This window comes from Ursus arctos, unplaced genomic scaffold (assembly GCF_023065955.2).
Source record: "Ursus arctos isolate Adak ecotype North America unplaced genomic scaffold, UrsArc2.0 scaffold_26, whole genome shotgun sequence".
Classification (NCBI taxonomy): Eukaryota; Metazoa; Chordata; class Mammalia; order Carnivora; family Ursidae; genus Ursus; species Ursus arctos.
Window position 1 is genome coordinate 26033458 of NW_026622941.1, and position 23009 is coordinate 26056466.

A 23009-nucleotide genomic window follows, 5' to 3' on the forward strand; every position below is an offset into this window, starting at 1 on the left:
TTTATATAAATAATATGTATTAGGTAGAGGCAATTTTCTGTGGAAGAGTATTACTGTTCGGTTTTATTCTTTTAATATAATATAGATATTCTGAGTAGCAGTCTTAAATTACATTTATAAGCTTAATGTCACTGTTGTATTATAATAAGCCTTCTCTCTTCCATTTAATATTCCTTGGCTTGAATTGCATAGATTATTTTAATATCTGCTATTTTTATGTTGAAGTATGATTTTTTTCATATGAAGTAAAAAAAAACAAAAACTGAGACTGCTGTATTCAAAACAGTTCACATGAGAATTTATATACTACATTAAAACATGGCTCAGATTATGTAAAATGATGTGTAGTCACTTACCTTAAAATTGGCTGTGTGGTGAAATATGAAAACCTTTCTTAGTAACTAGGATATCTTTAAAACCTGTAAGATACAGGTGAGCCACAATTTAGGACCACATAAAAAGTGAAAATCTGATTTATTTCATTATAGAATGATTTTCCCCCAAAGTTTGTTGAAAAATACACTTTTATCTGTGATGTAGGTGTATAATATGTATGTTTTTGCAGTTAAGTTGTTTTCAATACTTAATACTTTTTATTGTTTGTAAGTATAATGATGATACATTTTATTTCTTAATTTTTTAAAAGATTTTATTTATTTGTCAGAGAGAGAGAGCGAGCGAGCACAAGCACGGGGAATGGCAGGTAGAGGGAGAAGCAGGCTCCCTGCTGAGCAAGGAGTCCCATATGGGACTTGATCCCAGGAGCCAAAGACAGATGTTTAAGTGACTGAGCCACTCAGGCGTCCCTGATGATACATTTTAAATAGAAAGTTGTTCACAGCTACACCAGGAGCCCCATGTGGGACTTGATCCCAAGAGCCAAAGGCAGATGCTTAAGCGACTGAGCCACTCAGGCGTCCCTGATCATACATTTTAAATAGAAAGTTGTTCACAGCTACACCTCTTTTACAAAACTGAACACTTATCTCCCTTTAGTCGCTTTCATTTGAATGTAGTGGGTATGGTTTCTTGAGACGTCTTTCATAGAAAAACAGTAGGTAGAAATATATACAACTGTGGTATTCTATACTAATGGAATTGAAATTAGTAGTTTTATTTGTATATTTGTACTGTCTTGTAAGCGAGTGACTTATTTTCTTTGATTTTCATGTAACTCTGAGCATATTTCTAATAGTTATGCTAGTCTCTTCCAGTTATGTTAATATATATATATAAATTATATATATGTGTGTGTGTGTGTGTGTGTGTGTGTGTATTTTTTACATTGTGGTAGGCAGAAAAATGTCCTCCAAAGATAACACGTCCTAATCCCTGGAATCTGTAAATGTTCCCTTATTTGGAAAAAGGTTTTTGCAGATGTGATTTAGTTAAGGGTTTTATAATGAGGAGATTGTTCCATCCCAGGTTTATTCATTCATTTAGGAAATAATTATTGAGCATTTACAGTATGTCAGCCATTGGGCTTGATGCTGGGGATATGATGATGGCCAAGAGAAGGATGATGAATATTGAAAATCTTCAAAGTAAAATAATTAGGGGAAACAAAATAGAGAATTTTGAAGTAGATCACCATACGTACAAGAATGTTATATATGAAAATTCAATTCGGGTGAATGGGTGTGGATTATTTAACAAATAGTTCTGGCATATTGGGCTATCCATTTGGAGTAAATAATGTTGGATCTTTATCTTACACAATATACAAAAATAAATTCCACATGAAAGGACTTAATAAAAATTCTGCATTAAATGTAGAAGAGTACATTTGCATTCTTGGGGTGAGGGAGACCGTAACCACTGCTGTAAATCAACAAAAAGATGTATTTGTATGAAACCTAACTTCTGAATGAAAAAATACGCTATACAAACAGTGGGTTTGGTAAAAATATTTACAAGTCAGAGGAAGGACAAAGTTGATCTGTTATTTGAAATAACTACTTAGATATTGATGGAAAGGGAGCATGTAGCAAGCAGTATAAGAACCATGAGCAAAAGGTATGAGGAAGCAAATTCAGGTGGGTAAAAACATATAAAAAGATGTTAAAACTCATGAATAGAAGAATGCAGATTAAAGTACTGATGTAATATTACTGTGTCTATCAAATTGCCTCCTTCAGCCCCTGCTGAAGAGGGAAGGACCAACAATAATTTTTGCTGGCAAGGACCTAAGGGGAAAAGTTATTTTTGTACTTTGCTGGTAGAAATGTGGATTAATGGAGTCCTTTTGGAAGAATATCTGATATTGGTTAAAAAAACCCAATAAAACAACTATATACTGATTGATGTAGCAATCCCATTTTTTTTGAATCTAGCCCATAGAAACATACCTACATACATAAAGGTTTCTGTACAAGCATTTGTATTGGCAAAAATTTGAAAACTAAGTATATGCCTATTAATAGAGGAATGGTTGAATAAATTTATTATGCATCTACAGGACGAAATCTTAGTAGCAGTTAATAAGAGGGAATCAGATACACACCAGTAGTCTAGGAGGGATTTCTATTGGATATTATTATGTGAGAAAAAATAAGAATGAAAGATATACGTGATATTTTAAAAATGCAGTGACAATACCATTATATATGTAGATGTATATATGAGAATAGATATTTGTGTATGTTATATGAGAATAGAGCTATAGATTAGATACGTATTAGGTTGTTAACTTGGACCATCTGGGTGGGTGATGAGTGGAGCTGGCATGGGGGTATGAGGAAGGGAGAGGTATGGGAGGTAGAGCAAGAAGCAAGAAGAAAGGCTGCATTAAAAACAAGTTTTATTATAGTATGATCATATTTATGCTTTAAAGTTAAAATTATACATTTATGTATTTATATGTGAAAAGATTTTTTAAAAATTGCATGCAGTGGTTTTAATTACTATAGCTCTTTTGGAAAGGAGAATAGTTAAATTGTCATGTTGGTGGAATATTATGCAGATACAAGTAATACAGTTATGAAGAGTGCCGTTATTAAGATACTAATGACTGAACTATATGATGTAATATGTGAAAAAATAATTTATAATCTCATATATAATTTAAATATATATGTATATATTTAAGTACTGGAAGAGAATAGGGTAAAATGAAAACACTATAAGGGAGAGTATAGTGAATTGTTTTTATTTTGTTTTGACAGATTCTGCAGAAAAATATAGCTTAAATGCTACAAATCAAATTTAGCAGAAATATATTAAAAATTAATATATAGATTTTCTTTGGGATAAAACAGTTTTTAAATTATGTCTAGGTATTTACAGGCTGTTTAAATTTGGGGTCAACTGCGCATTTTTAAAATCAATATCTTATTCCAAAAATACAAGTCTCTTCATGATTTATTAATGAGAAATCTTTGGTTTCTTGTATCATTATTTCTTACAAAGAGAAAAACTTGGGTCTCTGAAAATAATTAGCATAATTTCATACTTTCTTTAAGTCACTGTATTGTTATAGATTCAGACAGCCAATCCTGGTAATAGCTTACGCATTGTATATTATTATTTGATGATCGAGATCTTTAAAAACTCTTTGAATAAAGGTATGAGGAATAAAGAGCAGAGAAAGAGAATTTGCTTTTAGTGCTTTATCTTATTTTGAGAGATCTTTCCAAATCTCTCATATGCTTTATTGTTTTTAGGTGTTTGTAGTGTATCTTACCTCACATTAGGTTTTATGAGAGTTTGTGCCCTTTGTATTTACCTGGCATGGATTGTCTGAATTTTCTTGATTTGTATATGTAGGCTTTAACTGATTTTGAAAAATTTTCAGCCATCACTTTTTCAGATATTTCTTTTTCTCATTCTCTTTGGCTTCTTTTTCTGGGATTTTGATTACAGTTATTATAGACCCTCTGATACTGTTTGCAGCCACGACCAGCCCATTGTTTTTTCTCTTTTTCATCAGTGTATGTTTGTGTGTATTTAAATTGGGATAATTTCTTTTGATTTATTTTTAACTTTACTGATTTTTTTCTTTTATTCTGTACAGTTTGATGATAGACCCAAAAGGAAGTTTCTTCTCTGATACTGTGGTTTTCATTATCAGCATTTCCATTTTACTTTTATTTTTTATAGTTTCCATCTATCTGTGATATCCACTTATGTGTGTTTTCTACCTTTCCATTATATTGTTATATTAAGCAGTTCCTTTTTTTTTTTTAATATTCCTGTCATTTGGATCATCTCTTGGCCTAGTTTTGTTGATTTGTCTCTTGACTTCTTTTTTTCCTTGCTTGTCTCATAATTTTTGTCACCATTGTAAAAAAGACTGAGATAAATTGTATTTATGCCACAAAATGGACATACTGTTTTTCTTCAGGTCATTGATGTTAGTGTTTCTAAAACAAATTAATGCAGTATGAAACTAAGGCAGATGTGTGATAAAATTGGCAAACCAATTCAAAGGAAAATGCAGTGTAAGTCAAAACATTTTAAAAGGGACACTTTTAAGTTTTATTTTAACAAAGTTCATACTTTTTGAATGTATATAGAATTAAAAGAAAAACTTTTTATTTTGAAATAATTATAGATTTATATGAAGTTGTAAAGATAATACGGAGAAGTCCTGCTTGCTTTTCTTCCAGTTTCCCAAATGGTTACATTTCATGCAACTACAGGATAATATAAACCAGAAAACTGATATTCATACCATGTGTTTGTATAGTTCTGTGTCATTTTATCACATCTGTAGATTTGTATCACCATTCCCTCATCAAAATACAGAACTATTCCATCATCAGTCCTACTCCCTCCCCCTCCACCATCCCGAACCTCTAGAAACCACTCATTTGTTCTTCATATTTACAGTTTTGTCATTCTGACAATGTTATATAAATGGAATCATTAATTTTTTTCACTCAGTATACTGCCCTTGACATCCATTCAACTCATTGTGTGTTTCAATAGTTTTCTTTTTTTCTCCTTTTAATGCTGATTAATACTTCAGTGGTGTGGATGTGGCACAGTTTGTTTAATATTCACTTATTTTAGGACATTTTGGTTTCCAGTTTTTGGCTATTAAAAATAAAGCTGTGTACACTCATGTACGGATTTTTGTGTGGACATAAATTTTCCTTTCTTTGGGAAAAATGCCCAGAAGATCTTATTCCTAGATCTTACGGTAAGTGTATGTTTAATTTTTAAAGTAACTGATAAATACATTTTCCAGAGTGGCTGTACCATTTTAAGTTTGTGCCATGAGTGTTTGAAAGGTCCAGTTTCTCTCTATTGTTGCCAACATTTGGTTTTGTCACTGTTTTTTTTTTTTTCTTTTTTTTAAGTAGGCTCTGCACCCAGTGTGGAGCCCAACACAGGGCTTGAACTCAAGACCCTGAGATCGAGACCTGAACTGAGATCAAGACTCAGATGCTTAACCAACTGAGTCATGTAGGCACCTCTCACTGCTTTTGATATTAGCTTTTCTAGTAGTTGTACAGTGATAGCTCATGGTTTTCTTAATTAGTATTTTCCTAATAACTAATGATATTGAATGTTTTTTAATTTGCTTGTTATTGTCTTTGTATACCCACTTTGGTGAAATGTTTATATATATTACCATTTTCTAATTGGGTTGCTTGGATTTTTTTTTTTACCATTGAGTTTTGAGAGTTCTTTATATGGACCTGAGTCCTTTGTCAGCAAATATGTGGTTTGTAGATATTTTCTCTCAGTCTGTAGCTTTTCATATGGCATTGTATTTCTTTTTGTTTGTTTGTTTTTTGAAATACTTACATATGGAAAAGTTATATGTAGTCCAAATGGTTCCTGTATACTCTTCAACCAGATTTCCTTAATGTTAACATTTTACCACATTAAAAAAAATCACTCTCTCTGTTTCTCTCTTTGTATGCATATATATCTGTGTGTGTGTGTGTGTGTGTGTGTACACATAGACAAAAATACATATTGCTATAATTTAATAGGAAAATACACCTTAAGAGAGGAAAATGGACTGAACAATAGAAATAAAAAAGTAAATCAAGAACCTTCTGGATTTGGCTATGATGGAGTAATACAGTTTGCATTACCATCTTGTTATAAATGACTGTGATACTGGACAAGATATATGAAGCAACTGTTTTCAGGCATTCAACAAGAGATAGCACAGGGCTGTGATCCTTGAAAAATAGGAAACACAGGAGGTTAACTTCATATTCTCCCCAGCTTTCTACTTGAGTACACTTTCCCTGACCTAAGGAAGTAGAGACCAGCTAGGAAACTGTGATTTTGATGGGTAGAGGACACAGAGATTAGAGTTTGGGGAATCATGAGGCAGTTGGAATTTGCAGGCAGGGTATTGGAGAGGGAGTTGCAGAGAAGTAACTTCAGGACTCTGCTCTAGGGTTTCCTTTAAATCTTAAATCTTAAATATGTATGCGCCTAATAACAGAGCTTCAAAATACATGAAGGAAAAAGTAACTTTGTAGGACAAAAAGACATATTCACGGTGGTGACTAGCATTTTTGAAGGGGGGGCCAGAGGGAAGGGAGAGAGAGAATCTTAAGCAGGCTCCATGCCCAACTCGGAGCCCTACACTAGGCTTGATCTCACGACCCTGAGATCATGACCTGAGCTGAACCAAGAGTCCAATGCTTAACGAGTGAGTCCCCCAGGTGCCCCGAACACTTTCAATCAATGTGACCTAGGTGACGTTTGTAGACTGCTATACTGAATAGTTTCAGAATATACATTCTTTTCATATGCACGTGGGACTTTTACCATGTCTTTCTTTTGGATACCTAGTGGAGGTCTTCATGATGGATATTTGGATTGTTATTATCTACTTTTAATTTTTTTGTGTGTTCAGTGGGTATAAAGTAGCAGTAGCATTTCATTGTTTTAAAATGTGTATTTCCCTGATAATCTTTGAGGTTGAGAGTCTTATTCATTCAACAAAAATACATTGAGTACGACCTCTGTGCCAATCCCTTCTAGGTGCTGGAGATACATTGGTGACCAAACTGATAACAGTCCTTGTCCTTGTGGAGGTTATATTTAGTGTGTGTTGGGGAGACAAACAATAGTCATAAATTCAAGAAATAGATAAGCAAAGTATATTAAATAGTAAGTGTTGTGAAGAGAAGGAGGAATTAGAAATGCTGAAGGGAAGGTTTTATTTAAAATTGGGTAGTTACAGTGGAAATGATTTTTGAACCAACACTTGGTGGAGGTAAGAAAATCAAGCATCTACCTGAGGAAAGAGTATTCTAAGTAGAAAGGCTAGTTATGCAAAGTCTTAAAGCATTAAAAAAAAAAAAAAACACCCCAACTGGCTACCTATATTAATATTCAAAATCAACTTAAAAATCATATTAGGACTTGATCATTTTATAATGATAAAAGGTTAAATTCATAAAGAATGTATAGCATCAGATATACAGTAAAAAAATGGATAGAAATGTAAGGAGAAAGTGGTATCTCTACTATAATAGTGAGAAATTTTAACTCATCTGGGATTATTGGTAGGTGAATCAAAACAAAACAAAAGAAAAACCATCAAGGATATAGATCTAAATAGTACATTTTGTGGACATAAATACAACTTAGTATACATAGAATTAAAAAGACACATAACCACAGTTAAATCAGAGATTAAAAAGATAATGAGAAATAAAAGCCATCTAAATCAGAAATGAAGAAGTAAAATTGTCTTTGTTCACTGATGGTAATGATACTTAGAAAACCCTGAAATTACACACACACACACACACACACACACACACACACACACACACACACACATACCTGTTGAAACTAATAAAGGAATTCAGCTAAGTAGCTGGATACAAAATCAACACCCAAAACAAGTTGCTTTCTATACAATAACAATGAGCAATCTGAAAAGGGAATTAAGAAAACAATTCCATTTATAGTAGCATCAAAATGAATAAGATACTCAGAAGTTAAGGAGGTGAAAGACTTGTACAATGAAAATATAAAACATTTCTGAAAGAAAGACTACATAAATAAATGGAAAGACATCCCATGTTCATGGATTGGAAGACTTAAGATTGTTAAGATTTCAATACTAACCCTAAGTGATCTATAGATTAAATGCAATTCCTATCAAAATCCCAATGATGCTTTTTGCAGAAGTATAAAAACACATCCTAAAATTTATATGGAATCTCAAGGGACACCGAATAGCCAACCAAAATGGACCTGAAAAAAAAAAAAAAAACAAACACCAAAACAAAGCTGGATGACTAACATTTTCTAATTTTAAAACTTACTACTATGCAATCAAAACAGTGTAGTACTGGCATAAAGACAGATGTATAGATCCACGGACTAGAAGAGAGAGCCCAGAAATAAACCCTCTCATATAAGGTGAAGTGATTTTTGGTAGGTGTGCCAAGGCCATTGGATGAGCTAAAGATAGTATTTTCAACAGTTGGCACTGGGAAAAGTAGATATCCACATGCAACAGAGTGAAGTTGGATTCTTTTAATAGTGTATACAAAATTAATTCATAATGGATCTGTGACCTAGTGTAAGATCTAAAACTATAAAACTTTTAAAAGAAAACATAGAGCAAAACTTTGACATTGGATTTAACAATGGTATCTTGGATGTCACGCTAAAGTCACAAGCAACAAAAGAAAAAAATAGACAAATTAGGCTTGATGAAAATTTTTAAAAGTTTGTGCATCAAAGATATAAACTATCAACAGAGTAAAAAGATAACCAACAGAATGGGAGGAAATATTTGCAAATAAAGGATTAAAATCCAGAATATATACAGAGCTCCTAAAATTCAACAACTGAAAACAAACCACCATATTAAAAAATGGGCAAAGGACTTGAATAAAAATTTTTTCAAAGATACACAAATGAGCATATGAAAAGAAGGTCAACATCATTAATTATTGGGGAAATGAAAATCAAAACTATGAGGTACTACCTCATATTCAATAGGATGTCTATTATTGAAAAAAAAATAGTACTGATGGAGATGTAGAGAAATCGGAACCCTTGTGTGCTATTACTGGGAATACAAAATGGCACAGCTGTTGTGTAAAACAGTATAGTAGTTCCTCAAAAGTAAAACTAGAATTGCCATGTGATCCAGCAATCCCACTTTGCGGGATATACCCAAAAGAAAGAAAAGCAGGTTCTTGAAGAGATATTTGTATACCAGTGTGAATAACAGTATTTTTCATGATAACCAAAACATGGAAACAATCTAAATGTCTATGGAAAGATGAATGGATAAGCAAAATGTGGTATTCAATAGACTATTATTCAGCCTTAAAAAGGAAGTGATATCGGAGTGTCTGGATGGTTCAGTTGGTTAAACGTCTGAGTCTTGATTTTGGCTCAGGTCGTGATCTCAGGGTTGTGAGATACAGTTCTGCATCATGCTCCACGCTGGATGTGGAGTTCGCTTAAGATTCTTTCTCTCCCTCTCCCTCTGCCCTTCCCCCGCCTCCCCCTGCATGCTCTCCCTCCCCTTTCAAAAAAAGGGAAGGAATTTCTGACATGTGCAACAACATGGAAGAACTTTGAGTACATGATGCTATGTGAAATAAGCCATCATAAAAAGGCAAATACTGTATTATTCCATTTATGTGAAATACTTAGAGGAGTCAAAATCATAGAGACAGAAAGTAGAGGAATGGTTATCAGGGACTGGATGGGAGGGGAATGGGAATTTATTGTTTAACGGTTCAGAGTTTTGGTTTTGTGAGATGAAAAGACTTCTGGAAATGGATGTTGGTGATTGTACAACAGGATGAATGTACTCAATACCACTGAACTGTACACTTAAAAATGGTTAAGATAATAAATTTTATGTTTACCACAATAAAAAACGATAATGACAATACTGTTAGCAACTATATGCCAACTATTTTTTTTTAAACTTAGAATAGTCACATTTCTAGAAAAATATTACTTACAAAAATTGAGGGAGAAATTAAAAGTCTGAATCATCCTATAATTATAAGAAATTGAATCTTCCCACAAAGAAAGCAACAGCCCAGATGTTTGCTAAGCAAGTTTCTACCAAAATTTTAAGAAATAGATTATTCCAATCTGTTGCAATCTCTTTTAATTAATAAAAAAGGAGGGGTGTTGCACCAGCTAGTTCTGAAAGCCCCACATAACCCTGATATCTAAAACAGATGAAGACATTACAAGAAATGAAAATTACAGATATATGTCCTTCATGAATGTTGATGTAGAAATCTCAAATAAGGTAATGATACATTGAAACCAACTTTATGAAAGAAGGGATACACTATTAATGCATTGGGTTTATTTCAGGTGTACAAGAATGTTTTACTATTACATGATCCATAAATGCAAATGATGACATTAATAGATTAAAAGAGAAAAATCATGTTAATTTCAATAGATACAAAAAAGCATTTAATAATATAAATTCATGGTAAGAATGCTTAGTAATTAGGAAAAGAGGGAAATTCTTTAATCTGTTGGGACAATCAAGAAAAACAGTCATCAGCGGATATCTTTTAAAATGGGGAAATATTGAAAACATTTCTTTTAAAAACAGGAATAATATAGGCATGGCTGTTACCACCCATTCTAGTTATTATTGCTATATAAGAAATCAGTTCAAATTTAGTGACAAAACAACTAATGGATTCTGAGAGAAACTTGGACAGTGCAGAATAAGGTTTGTTACTACCACCCTTTATAATAATCAGTAGTATGACTTGAACACTAGACTTGATGGTGAGGGGTAGAATCATCTGGAAGTATGTTCCTTTATCTAGTGAGTTGATTTCAGTTGGTAGTCTGGGAACTAAATTAGGCAATCAGTTGGAAAATTTATATGTGGCTTCTCTATGTGGTCTCTCCAAATGGTGTGGTTTGGCCTTTTTCATATCATGGCGGCTGGGTTCTAAGCGCAAGCAGTACTAGAGCAGAAGGCAGAAATGCAGTGCATTTTTATCACCTATATGGGGAAGTTATACAATGTTAGTTCTAGTGTGGTGTATTGGTTGTGAAAGTTATATAATGATCTACATAGATTCAAGGGAAGAGGACAGAGACTCTGCAAATCATTGGGAAGATATCAGCATTTACATTCTTAGAAGAATATGTGAGTTGGGAGATATTTTTGTTACTATCTTTGGAAGATATAATCACTATATTGCCTCTTGTACTTAGCACTGTATTGGAGGACATAGCCAATGCTTTAAGACAAGAAAAAGAAATTAGAGGTATTACAACTGGAAATAAAAAAAATAAAAGTATTATTTGGAGGCAATATGATTATTTACATATAAAATCAAAAGAATATAGGTAAATTATTATATAGAAGAGTTTGGCAAAGATGAATAGCCATATATAGATAGACTAATATACAGAAGTTAATTGCATTGTTATATAATAGTGACAAACAACTAGGAAACATACTTTAAAAGAAGACATTAAATGGTATCGTAGGCTATCATAACCTAGGAATAAACATAGTAGGAGATATATAAGACTTCTTTAGGGAAAATTGTAATACTCTATTAATAGGCATTTTAAAAAAGACTTACTCATTGTATATTTGAGTCATAAGATATACCATGTTTATGGGCAAAATGGTCAATATCATAAAGACTTCATGTCTACTGAAACAATTCTACAGCCAGAAACCAGTCCACACTGGTTAAGGAGCTTTGGTAAATAAAGATGGCATATCAGATTAGTGAGGAAAGAAGTTACTATTTAATAAATGAAATTGGCAGAAGAAAAATTGGATCTCTATACCTACCATATACAAAAGTTAAAATTGCAGATTGGTTGGGGCGCCTGGGTGGCACAGCGGTTAAGCGTCTGCCTTCGGCTGAGGGCGTGATCCTGGCGCTATGGGATCGAGCCCCACATCAGGCTCCTCTGCTATGAGCCTGCTTCTTCCTCTCCCACTCCCCCTGCTTGTGTTCCCTCTCTCGCTGGCTGTCTCTATCTCTGTCGAATAAATAAATAAAATCTTAAAAAAAAAAATTGCAGATTGGTTAAGTACTTAAGTGTCAAAAAAAAAAATATTAACCTTGTAGAAAATACAGGCCTAGGGATAGGAAAGGATTTAAAAAATAAGACTAAAATTTTCTAAGTTATAATAGAATAGATTAATACAGTTAACATACTAAGATATTTGGTCATCAAAAGTTACCTTAAAGGATATGAAGAAATAATTTATAAAATAGAGGATATTTGCAATATACAAAGCTTGATTAATATCAAGAATATTTTTAAAATTGTATAAATCAAAAGGCACAAAACTAAAAAAAGTTATAAATAGGTATTTCACAAATTATATATGATTAATAATCATTTGAAGAGATTTCAACTTCATTAATAATTGGGGAGATCAAATTAGGTACACAGTGAGACACCATTTAAAACCAAGTGTTGGATGAGGAGTCACAGTACTTTTATACGTTGCTTCGACAACTACAATTTCTGCAACCATTTGGAAAATAGTTTTTCATTATCCCGTGAAGCTAAATATAGACAAACTTTATAACCCAGTGATTTTACTTGTAGGCATATACCCAAGAGAAATACTGTATATATACAAAAGTAGATGTGTTGGAGAATGTTCGTAGCAGCTCTGCTCTCAATAACAAAATAGACACTCAAGTGTCTACCGACAGGAAAGTGACTGAATAAACTGTGGTATATTATGTAGTAAAAAAATGAATGGTAGCTGAAATAATATTAATGCCATAATATGTGAAAAGCTAAAGTCTCCCAAATTTATATGTCATGGGACACTGCTTAAAAATAGCTAAAATAAAAATAGTATGCTTTTTTTTTTTTTTTAAAGATTTTATTTATTCATTTGACAGAGAGACAGCCAGTGAGAGAGGGAACACAAGCAGGGGAAGTGGGAGAGGAAGAAGCAGGCTCCCAGCAAAAGAGCCTGATGTAGGGCTCGATCCCAGAACTCCAGGATCATGCCCTGAGCCAAAGGCAGACGCTTAACTACTGAGCCACCCAGGCGCCCCAAAATAGTATGCTTTTTGTTAGTAGATATAGATAAGATGAAACTTTATTTTTGAAAGCGAGAGAATGATAAAAAATGAATTGAGGATTGTGTCCTAGGGAGGGGTTGCATGTAATTTATTATTAGGATCTTTAGTTTTGTGCTTGGTGGTGGGTTTCCATAAGCTGATTTTATTAGAAACAAAACAAATAATAATAATAATAATAATAATAATAATAATAATAATAATAATAATAAACCAGATGTCTTGAGGCAGGGGTATGACAGGGAGGCCAGAACAGAGTATAGATGAAGTCAGTGAGATACTGGGGGCCTCTAGTTAGGTCTAATACAAAAGTAAACAATTTTTAACAAGGGTTTAAAGCTATTTCTGAATAAGATATTTGAACACAGACACTAAGTTTATAAATTCACTATTGTCTATCCAAAATAGTTTTGTGGTTATTGTATCAGAATAACATATTCCAGGTAGATGTGATTATTAGATATATCTATCCGGATAAATGAGACTTCACAGTAAACAGAAAAAAATATAAATGAGAGCATATAAAACCATGAAAAATGAAATACTTTCTTATTGGAAAGAATATTAAATTTTGATCTTCTGCACTTGATAATGTCAACACTTTTTACTATGCTGTTGTATAATGTTTTTTTTTCTGTATTTTGTTGAACAGTATGCCCTTTTATGCCTTAATATTGTGATGTAATTGTAGGCTTTTTATAGGACTTATTTTTAATGATCAATGCCAATGTAATTCACAACTTTGTCTTTATGCTTACTTTGCTTATATATGATAGGCTCCAAAAGTTAATGTCTCATAGAGGCATGGATTTTTCATTCTTGTTTTGAAAGCTTTGAAGTTGAGACTAACATGATGATAGTCTTAGAGCTTAAAACGCAATTGTTTTAGAACAAGTTGTCCAGTATGATAAATGGATTGGGGAGCAGGATGACGAGTAAGTTTTCGTAATTTTCAAGAAATAGTGATAGATATCTGAATCAGAAGGATGATCACCAGAGGAGAAAGGAAAGGAAGAGTGGGGAAAATAAAATAGGATTGAATGACATACTTGGCTATGGTATAAAGCAAAAAATATAAGGTGACACCTAGTTTATGCATTCTAGAGGGATTAAAGAATGATAATATTAATGACTGAAAATGACAGATTCAGAATAGAAATTTAGAAATTTCTATATGAAGAAGAAAGGAGTTTGATTTTAGTCATAGAATAATATTTTTAGAGGATCTTACGATGCAATATCTTAGAAGTCATCTAATCATTCTGTTCATTTCACATATGAGGACACTGAAGTCGAAAGAGGTGTGGTGAAGAGTCACATGGTTCAAATATACACTCTTATATAATTGCAGGATATGGATGTGTTAGAATTGAGGATGGTAGCAGAAACTAGGTTACAGAAGTTCATTAATTCATGCTAAGAATTTTGACTTCATCTGTAAAGTGATGAGGAGTCACTGAAGGATTTTAATAGGTGAGTATTTAAAAGGATCGTTTGGGTAGCAGAGTGGAGAATGGAGTAGAAAAGGAGTATACTGAAAACAGAACTATTTTGAAGGCTGATGGTATAAATCAGATGAAATACTATTGTGGTTTTAACTAGAGTGAAGGTATTGGGGATTGGGTGGATGGATTCTAGAGGTATTTAAGACCTAGGATTTGGTGATTGGATGTATGAAGTGAGAGAAGGAGGCAGAGATGATTCCAGGATTTTGTCTTGGCCAGATGTTTTGTAGATAGTAGTACTAATCACTGAGTAAAGGTATTTTGGAGGAAAAGTAACTTGACTTTGATGGGAGAGATCTTGAGTTCAGTTTTGCTTGTATTAAATTTGAGGTGCCTCTTAGATTGGAAAAAATTGTCTGTTGTTTATGTGGGTCTGGAGTTCAGGAGATGGATCTTAACTAGAGCTTTCTTAGCTTATATTTGTGAGTCCAGAAGAGTGAATGAGGTAGTCCAGGGGGTGTATTTGAATTGAGATAAAAAGAAGAGGTAGGTTGGAGTGCTTAATTAGGAACACCATCATTTAAAGGATAGGTAGAGAAACCTGCAAGGGAGATTAAGAAAAAGCAGCCAGAGAAATAGGAAGAAAGAGGGAAAAGAAGTATGGTTATCTTGTAAGGGATGAGAGTGTTTTGAGAAAGAAAGACTGGTCAGATGGTGTTAGTGTTCAAATAAGACAAGGAATTGAAAGTGTCTTTTTGCATTTTGTGAAAAGGAGGTAATTGGTTACAGGCGTGGGCTGTAAGAATAGAGCATTTATGAAGTTGAGCTGTGAAAAGGAGGGGGCTGTGGTTGGAGAAGAATGTGTAGTTGAGGATGGTTTTGCTTTTGTTTTTGTTTTGTTTCATTTTTAAAGATGTAGGACCTGGAGCATGTTTCAGTGTTTTAGGAGGAGTCAAATAAGAGGAGGAAGTTAAATATTTAAGGGAAAGTACAATTGAGAGAGCCAAGCCTGAGAACACAGATGAAGGAATTAACTTCAAGAAAGTAGAGGGATTCCTCTTTCTGTGTGAGAGGAATAAACTGGAATAGTTTGGTACAGATGCTGGTAACTATAGTTTTGGTGGAAAGATGTTAAGGGACTTTCCTTAAAATGCCTTCTGTTTTAGCAGGAGGCTTGGTTATGTACTTTGGTTACAGGAAGGAATGGGAAGGTTGGTAATTTGAGGAGCATTGAGAATCTTTGAAATAGTTGCTGGAGAATTAGAGAAAGTGGCTTAATGAGAAGAAATTGGTGTGATAGGCAGCACTGTGAAATCCTGTTGAAGATGGGAAACATAATTTTATAGTGAATTCTCTTAAGTTCTCAGCAGAAGTCAGGTAATTGGGTATTGTTGGTGGTTCTTGGGAGCCATTATCAGTTGCTTTGTACCACTCCAGATTTGAATCAATTGAGAAATAGAACCAAGTAATAGGAATCAGAAAAGTGCTTTTATTGTTAGAAGTTTAGTGTAAATGTGGTTTGGACTGAGGTGGAAATGAGGTCTCCCACAAGTTCTCTTCTGAATTAAATTTATTCATCCAGTCACAGGCTAAAAAACATGTCTTCGTGCTAAGAAAATGAAGTTTTTCTCTGATGAGCTTCTCTCTTGGGAGTTGCATTAGAGGAATAATATGTTTATGGGCATGCGGTTCCCAGTGAGGAACTGAAAGAATTTGTACTGTGTATGCATGCTGACTTCCATACATTAATCTCACCCATTGGTTTGATGGATGTCCTGCTCTCACTAGTATTTTTCCCTTGGAGGGATGTAAAGAAGAGTGCATCCCTAGACATGTTTGTTATTGCTGCTTCTTGATTTTTCAGTTTCATACCCCTCAGCTTTCCAATATGGAAGATGAAGGTTTAGCTGTCTTTCAGCACCCCTCTACCACCCATACCACATACTTCTTCTTTCTCTTAACTTTCCAATATGGTTTTATTATAATTTTGGTGCCAGTTGTTATTTGTTATTATTGCTATGTAAATAGTATTCACAGCTAAAAAATATAGTACTGTAATAATGTTTTACTTTTCCTAACATACCATGTTCTCTCTGTTTTTCATTTGGTTAATGTTTTAATCACTAATTCAACTCTGAATTTCCCCCCATTTTTTTAACACATTACTCTCATGTATGGTAATAAAACACATGAGACAGCCTATTAATTTGATTTGCTTGAATACTTTTCCCAGGAGCTTTCTGATATGTGCAAATTTAGGTGAGTTGCCCCTTATTCTTGCTATGTAGACAGCTTGGGAACTCACTTTACCATTATTCTGGGGGAATTCCCTTTGCTTTTCACTCTAGTTAGAGCATTTATTTTCTAATCCCATTTCTTCCTTGTGTCTTATTCCCTTGGTCTACTTGGTTTTTTGGTTTTTCGTTTTTTTTTTTTTTTTTTTTTTTTTTAGATTTATTTAGTTGAGACAGAGACAGACAGCGTGTGTGCACACATTGGGGGAAAGGGCAGAGGGAGAGGGAGAGAGAAACATAAGCAGACTCTGTGCTGAGTTCAGAGCCCCATGGGGGACTTGATCTCATGAACCTGAGATCATGACCTGAGCCAAAACCAAGAGTTCGATGCTTAACTGACTTTGCTACCCAGGCACTCCTTGATAGCTTTTTAAAAAAGAATGGGAAATAATTCTTTTTGAGACTTTGCAGTATGAGTATGACTTTAGTCTTCCCACAAATTAGTTATTTGTTGGTTTGGCTGATTTTAGAATTCTGTGTGTTAATCATTTTCCCTCATAATTTTAAAAGCATTGTTCCATTGTTTTTCACCTTCCAGGGATGCTGTTGTGAAGCCTAATGTAATTGTATTTTTTATCTTTTGTATGAAACCTATTTTATCTCTCTGAGGGCTTGTAGGATCTTCTTCTTGTCTCTACTGTGCTTTAGTGTGGGTTTGTTCTTCTCTTTTCTTGGATTAAATCTGGAAATCATATCCTTTAGGTTTAGAAAATTTTCTTGAATTATTTTGTTGATGATTTCTTCCCTTTTGTTTTCTGTTTTGTTTTTCTAGAATTCCTAATAATTAGATATTGCATATTCTGGACTGGATCTTTTAATTTTTTTATGTTTTTACTGTTTCTGTTTTCTTTTCTTTTATACTCTTCTTTTTAAAAGAAATTTCCTCAGCTTTATTATCCACCCTGCAAGTTTTCATTTCTGTAATCATTTTTATTTTCAAGACCTTAGTCTTGGTGCACACCCCTCTCTCATTTCTTCCCCCCCCAAAATTCAGGCTTCCTGTTCTTATTTCATGGATGTACTATCTTCTATTATTAACTCTCTGAAAGTACTAGTTAAAGTTTTTATTTTTTTGAAAATTTTCTTATGTAGTCTCTATTTCTTCCATCTTTTTTCTTCCTTCCTTTCTTTCGTTTTTTTTTTGTTTGTTTGTTTGTTTGTTTGTTTTTGGCTTGGTCTCTCGTTTTTTATATTAGATACTTTCTTCATGTCTTTTATTGTCCTTGCCATCTGGTCATATGTAAGAGTGAAGCACTACGAATAGAGTACGAACCCTTATATAATACTTAGAATGTGACAGACACTGTTGTAAGTGCTTCATCTATTTTAATTTATTTAATCTTCATAAGGATTTTGGGAGCTAGTTACCAATATTATTAGTAGTAGTAGTATTAGTATCACTATGTGACAGATAAGGAAACTGAGGTACATAGTGTTAAGTAACCTGCCCAATGTAACATAGTTAAGTGGCAGAACTAGAATTTGAATCAAGGCAACCTGACTTGATAGTCTTTTCTTTTAGCCTTTATACTATTAATCCTTTTATTGAAATCAGGAGCAAATTGGAAATTCTGTGCATGTAGGTAGGGTTTGTCAAAATAGTGTTACCTGAGTGAACTGTTTTTCTTGTTTGTCTTGTTTCGTTTTGTTTTTTTAGTGGAGTCTGTCATGAGGTCCTTTCTCATGGGTTGATTAGATTCACAGAGAAGAATCTTATTTTATTTTTTAAATATTTATTTATCTATTTTAGAGACAGAGAGAGAGAGCAAGTGTGGGGAGGGGCAGAGGGAGAGAGAGAATCCTGAAGCAGACTGCCCACTGAGTACGGAGTCTGACACAGGGCTCAATCCCAAGACACTGAGATCATGACCTGAGCTGAAATCAAGGGCAAGTCACTTAACTGACTGAGCCACCCAGGTGCCCCAGAGAAGAATCTTCTAAGATGATGACTAGAGACTAAAACCTAGCTGCTGGCAGTTTGGTTGCCAAGTGATCAAGGAGGATTGGGAGAATGGATCTTAATATTTAATATAACTCAGTCCGGCAGTTTCAGTGTCTTCTAATATGGAGACCCTTGACTTTATCCTGTCTAGGGAATAAACCTTCAGTCTTCTTCTGTGATGAAGAACTGTGAGTTGTTCTGTTGTGCAGATTCTGGAAGGGGATCTTGGGATACATCTGCCACTCTTATTTTGAGTCTCACCTTTACCCAACTTTCATTGCCATGTGTTCCTGAGCCTTTTGTAGATTCTTTGATGTAAATGTGATTAATTCTTATTTTTCTCAGTGGTAGTTTTAGATTCATCTTCCTTATATTTGCTTTCAGATTTTTTTGCGGTTTTCTCATTTTCACATTCTCTTTGACCCTGTGTTTATGCAGAAACAAACAATCAAAACAAATCTTTGCTATCTTTTAGGAAAAGACCTTCATGGAAAAGACTTCAATAAGATTCATGTTCTTAATGTGCCATTTAAAATTCTTTGTTAGATCTGTTGAAATGGATCTCAAATATCTCCCACCTGAAGCATTTCATGATGCACCAACTAGATACATCACCATATGAAAATCTTTCCTCCCACCTTGGACATTTTTTCTTCTTTCTTAAGGCTGTTTTTTTGCATGGTTTTCTTACGCTCTGCCTCTCCTGCCTCTCAGACCATAACTCTTTGAGGATCTTAGATGTTCTCTTCTACAGAGATGCTTAATAAAAATTTGTTACATTAAGTGTTGTATATATGTTTTTCTTATAAAATATCAGCAATATATTAAATACCGAGGATAATAAAGGAGGGAATTAATACAACAGTGCAACAAAAGAGATCAAATTCAGATATAAAGAAGTCTGAGGGTTGTTAAACTAGATATTGTGAAATCTTTCAATGTAGATACCTAATCATAGCAATCATACATCTTTCCTCCTGCCATGACACAAAGAATGAACTATATGATCTGCTAATCTTTTAGCCAGGCTCATGACTGTATAACTTACATGACAGATATATTTGGTGTTGCTGTATTATATTTGTAGTTTAATGGGGTATAATGTTAAGTCCTAGAAATAGTCTAAAAATTATAAATTAAATGTGCTGGAGTAGCTAAATCAATATAAGAGACCACACCTGTAATATTTCCTTTTAAAAACTAATTTTTAGTTTTTGTATTTAGTAAAGTTGATTTGTACAAATCAATGATGTTAATTTTACTTTCTCCTGCTCTTTGCAATGTTTGGAAGAAAACAAAACTATTGCAGGATTTGAAACTAAAATATTTGGAAAAATGTTAATGCTTTAAAATAATATTTCTCCAATTATTGTATTTTAAGAAATTCAAGACACATTTATCTTTTAAAATGTTTTAGTATTTCTTTGAAAATAAAGTAGAGGAAAACTGTCATCTTCATTTTAATACTTAAAGGTTGCTGGGATATGGAGAACATCAGTGATCATTGGTATATTCTTTTGTAGAGTTAAATCAGTACTTAGGAAAGTGATGGTATTTGGTTTATTACCACAGGCAAACAAGCTGAGATGATTGTTAAATATGGCTATTTGTTTTTGTTTTCAAGTTTTCTGGCACCTTACAAATAATTTATTGGGATGTGATTTACAAAAACACATAGAAGCATTACTCTAGATATTCTGTTCTTTTGAAACTGTATTATTTGGATACAGCGTTGTAGATGCTAAAAATATTTTTTAATTGTCTCCTGAGATTCGTGGAATACATGTGGAAAACCCAAATTTAGTGTTTATAGTTTGACTTGGTTAATTCTCAGTATCCATATCACTCTTATTTCATAATTTCTTCATGAAAAATATAATCACATACAGATTTCTATTTGCTTGCAACACAGAATTAATGTGAATACCATTTCAAACTAACCACCATCAAAAGTTTCTGAAAGTCTGGTTTATATTTTTTAACTGTTGTATGTGGATGACTTACTTAGCTTTGATTTTTTTGAGAAATACATCTTTTAAAATTTTTTTATCAAACTTAAATTGTAGGTAATGGTGACAACAGTGGTATCTCATTTTGGTTAATTTAATGTCCTTCCTTTTTATAATGTACTTCGCCTCCATATATTTCTTTTAGTGCCATTACCTACTTGAGTTTCTGTGAAAATAAATTTTCTTTGTCTATTAAAACAATCTTTGAGATTGTTTTTCACTGTTTATTTTTCTTTAACTAGTTTTCGAGTTTTATTTTTGAAGACATTAATATTAATTTCATTGACAAGGCAAGCCCTGGCTATAGATGACTACTGCTTCATCACTCAAGGCAGAGTGCCTTAGAAAGTGCTTTTAGAATTATTGCTTAACATGGTTTAATTTGTTTAGCTGTTTTTTTAGAAGTTGGAGAAGGTTGTTTTCCTGTAACTAAGTCCATCTTGTATTAGTGAGTCAAGGAAACTATAATTAATAATTTGGATACATTCACTTTTGAAAGATAAAACAGGAAACCAGTTATTATTGACCAGAGTATTACTTGCGGCTACTGTTTCACAGTTTATTGTGAATTTATTTTTTTATTTAAATGTATACCATCTATTACTTATTTTGCTTTTCCAGGTTTTTTTTGGGTTTTTTTAATGGTTTGTTAGATAAAAGCTCTTTCTTTTTCTTCTTTTTAAAAACCCCAGTACTCATGGTTATCTGCTTCCATTTTTATGATACACATTAAGGACAAAATAAAGCATGTATTATCTTCCTGCTTGTCTTTCTTACATAGTTAAACTGTAAAGAGAGGAATTCAGGATATTCACTTGTGTTTTTCTCTTCCCTGGTCTCCCACGAATACATGACTTGATTTATCTTGATCAGCCTAGTAACTTGCTCCACATTTTTCCAAAAGTGCAAAGCAGTTTCAGCTAAAAATACACATATCAAAATGCTCCAGAAGTTGTGGCCACAGCTCAAAAATGCTGATCAATTTTGAAAATCTAAATCAACCTCGGCCATGAAACCGAGGGAAGAACCTTTGTGGTGGGGGACAGATTTCCAAAAATTCACCACAGTCCTGTTCTTAGCTGGAGTTTGTGCTGATGTTGCCAGACAACTGAGGAATAGATGCAAAAAGCAGGAAGCATTATTGAATTGAGCCCTAGCGCCAATTTGGGAAAAGCAAATTAAAATGTAAAAGAATATTTTTCCACTCCTGGCGTCTCGACACAAAATGGCAAAATACATGGTTGCTGAAAAAGTCACAGAACTTGCTAATTTTGCCTGAATGGCAAATTTTGCCAAAAAACCCCCAGTTTTTGCATTAAAAAAATGCATACCCATATAGTTAGAAAAAGTAGATTTTTTTTTTAACCCAAATGAAATAGTTTTAATTTATAAGTAAAAATGTATATACATTTAAGTCAGAAAAATGTTTTGACATAAATGACTGTGTGTGTGGGCTTGTTTCAATGTCTTCTGATATTTTTCAGGTGCACTTGAAGAATGGATGATGATGATTTTGGTGGTTTTGAGGTATGTGCAATTACCTTACTTTGCTTATGTAATTGCTTTAACTTTGTTGGATTATAGCGGGGTATACTATTTTGAAAATGTATTATTTTCATTGGTATTCATGATCATTTCTTGATCATTTTTAATGTAACACTGGAATAAAAAAATGAAATCAAGGAAAATGAAAATATATCCCTTTTGAAAGATAAAACTAATTATTATTGAATGTATGGTCATGCCCATGGAATGGTTTAAATTGAGTTAATTAAGTGCTGCTAGTGGAAGCATTAAAGAAGAAGTTTTAAAAATTGTCAGCTGATGATTTTGCTGGGATACATGTCTATTAGGAAATACTTATAAGGTGAAGGATGAGTATTGCTGATCTGTCACATATTTTTATGTTTACACCTGTAATGAGTTGATTAGTGTATTAACTACATAGCCTTTTGGTGGCTTATAGAGCTAATTAGTATGTTTGTGTTGTTAGATCAGGTTTAAGTTGGATGCTTTGTAAGTGGAAATTGTTAGCTGAAGAAGCACTGTCTTTTCCTTAATCCTTTTCGGTGTGTGTTCATTTTATTGAAATATTTTGTAACCCAGTTATTTTATGGAGCCAGTATAGTCTTGCAGGAAAATCTCTGGATTAGGAGTCAGGATGCCTGAGCTCAAGTGCTGGAACTACCAAGTGAGCTCTGTGATTTTTTTTTTTTTCTTTTTTTTAGTAAGACTTTCACCTAATTTGGAATTTGGTTAAAAAAAGAGATTATTTATTAAAAATAGGGAGTTTAATTAATAGC

The 23009-nt window shown here is 33.2% G+C and overlaps 1 protein-coding gene across 15 annotated transcripts in view; it reads left to right on the plus strand.

Moving 5' to 3' along the window:
* The window catches only part of CCDC91 (coiled-coil domain containing 91), a 312578-nt gene that overhangs the window by 48154 nt on the left and 241415 nt on the right, over positions 1-23009 (plus strand). For 12 of the 15 annotated variants that reach the window (XM_048216514.1, XM_026502183.3, XM_048216516.1 and 9 more), the window contains exon 2: positions 22191-22233. In XM_048216514.1, the coding sequence (XP_048072471.1) occupies positions 22204-22233 (30 nt within the window). In that variant the 5' untranslated portion in view covers positions 22191-22203. Of the gene's footprint in view, positions 1-5306; positions 5410-22190; positions 22234-23009 lie in introns of those variants that run through there. The other 3 variants (XM_057303309.1, XM_057303313.1, XM_044385581.3) reach the window with 1 other exon arrangement.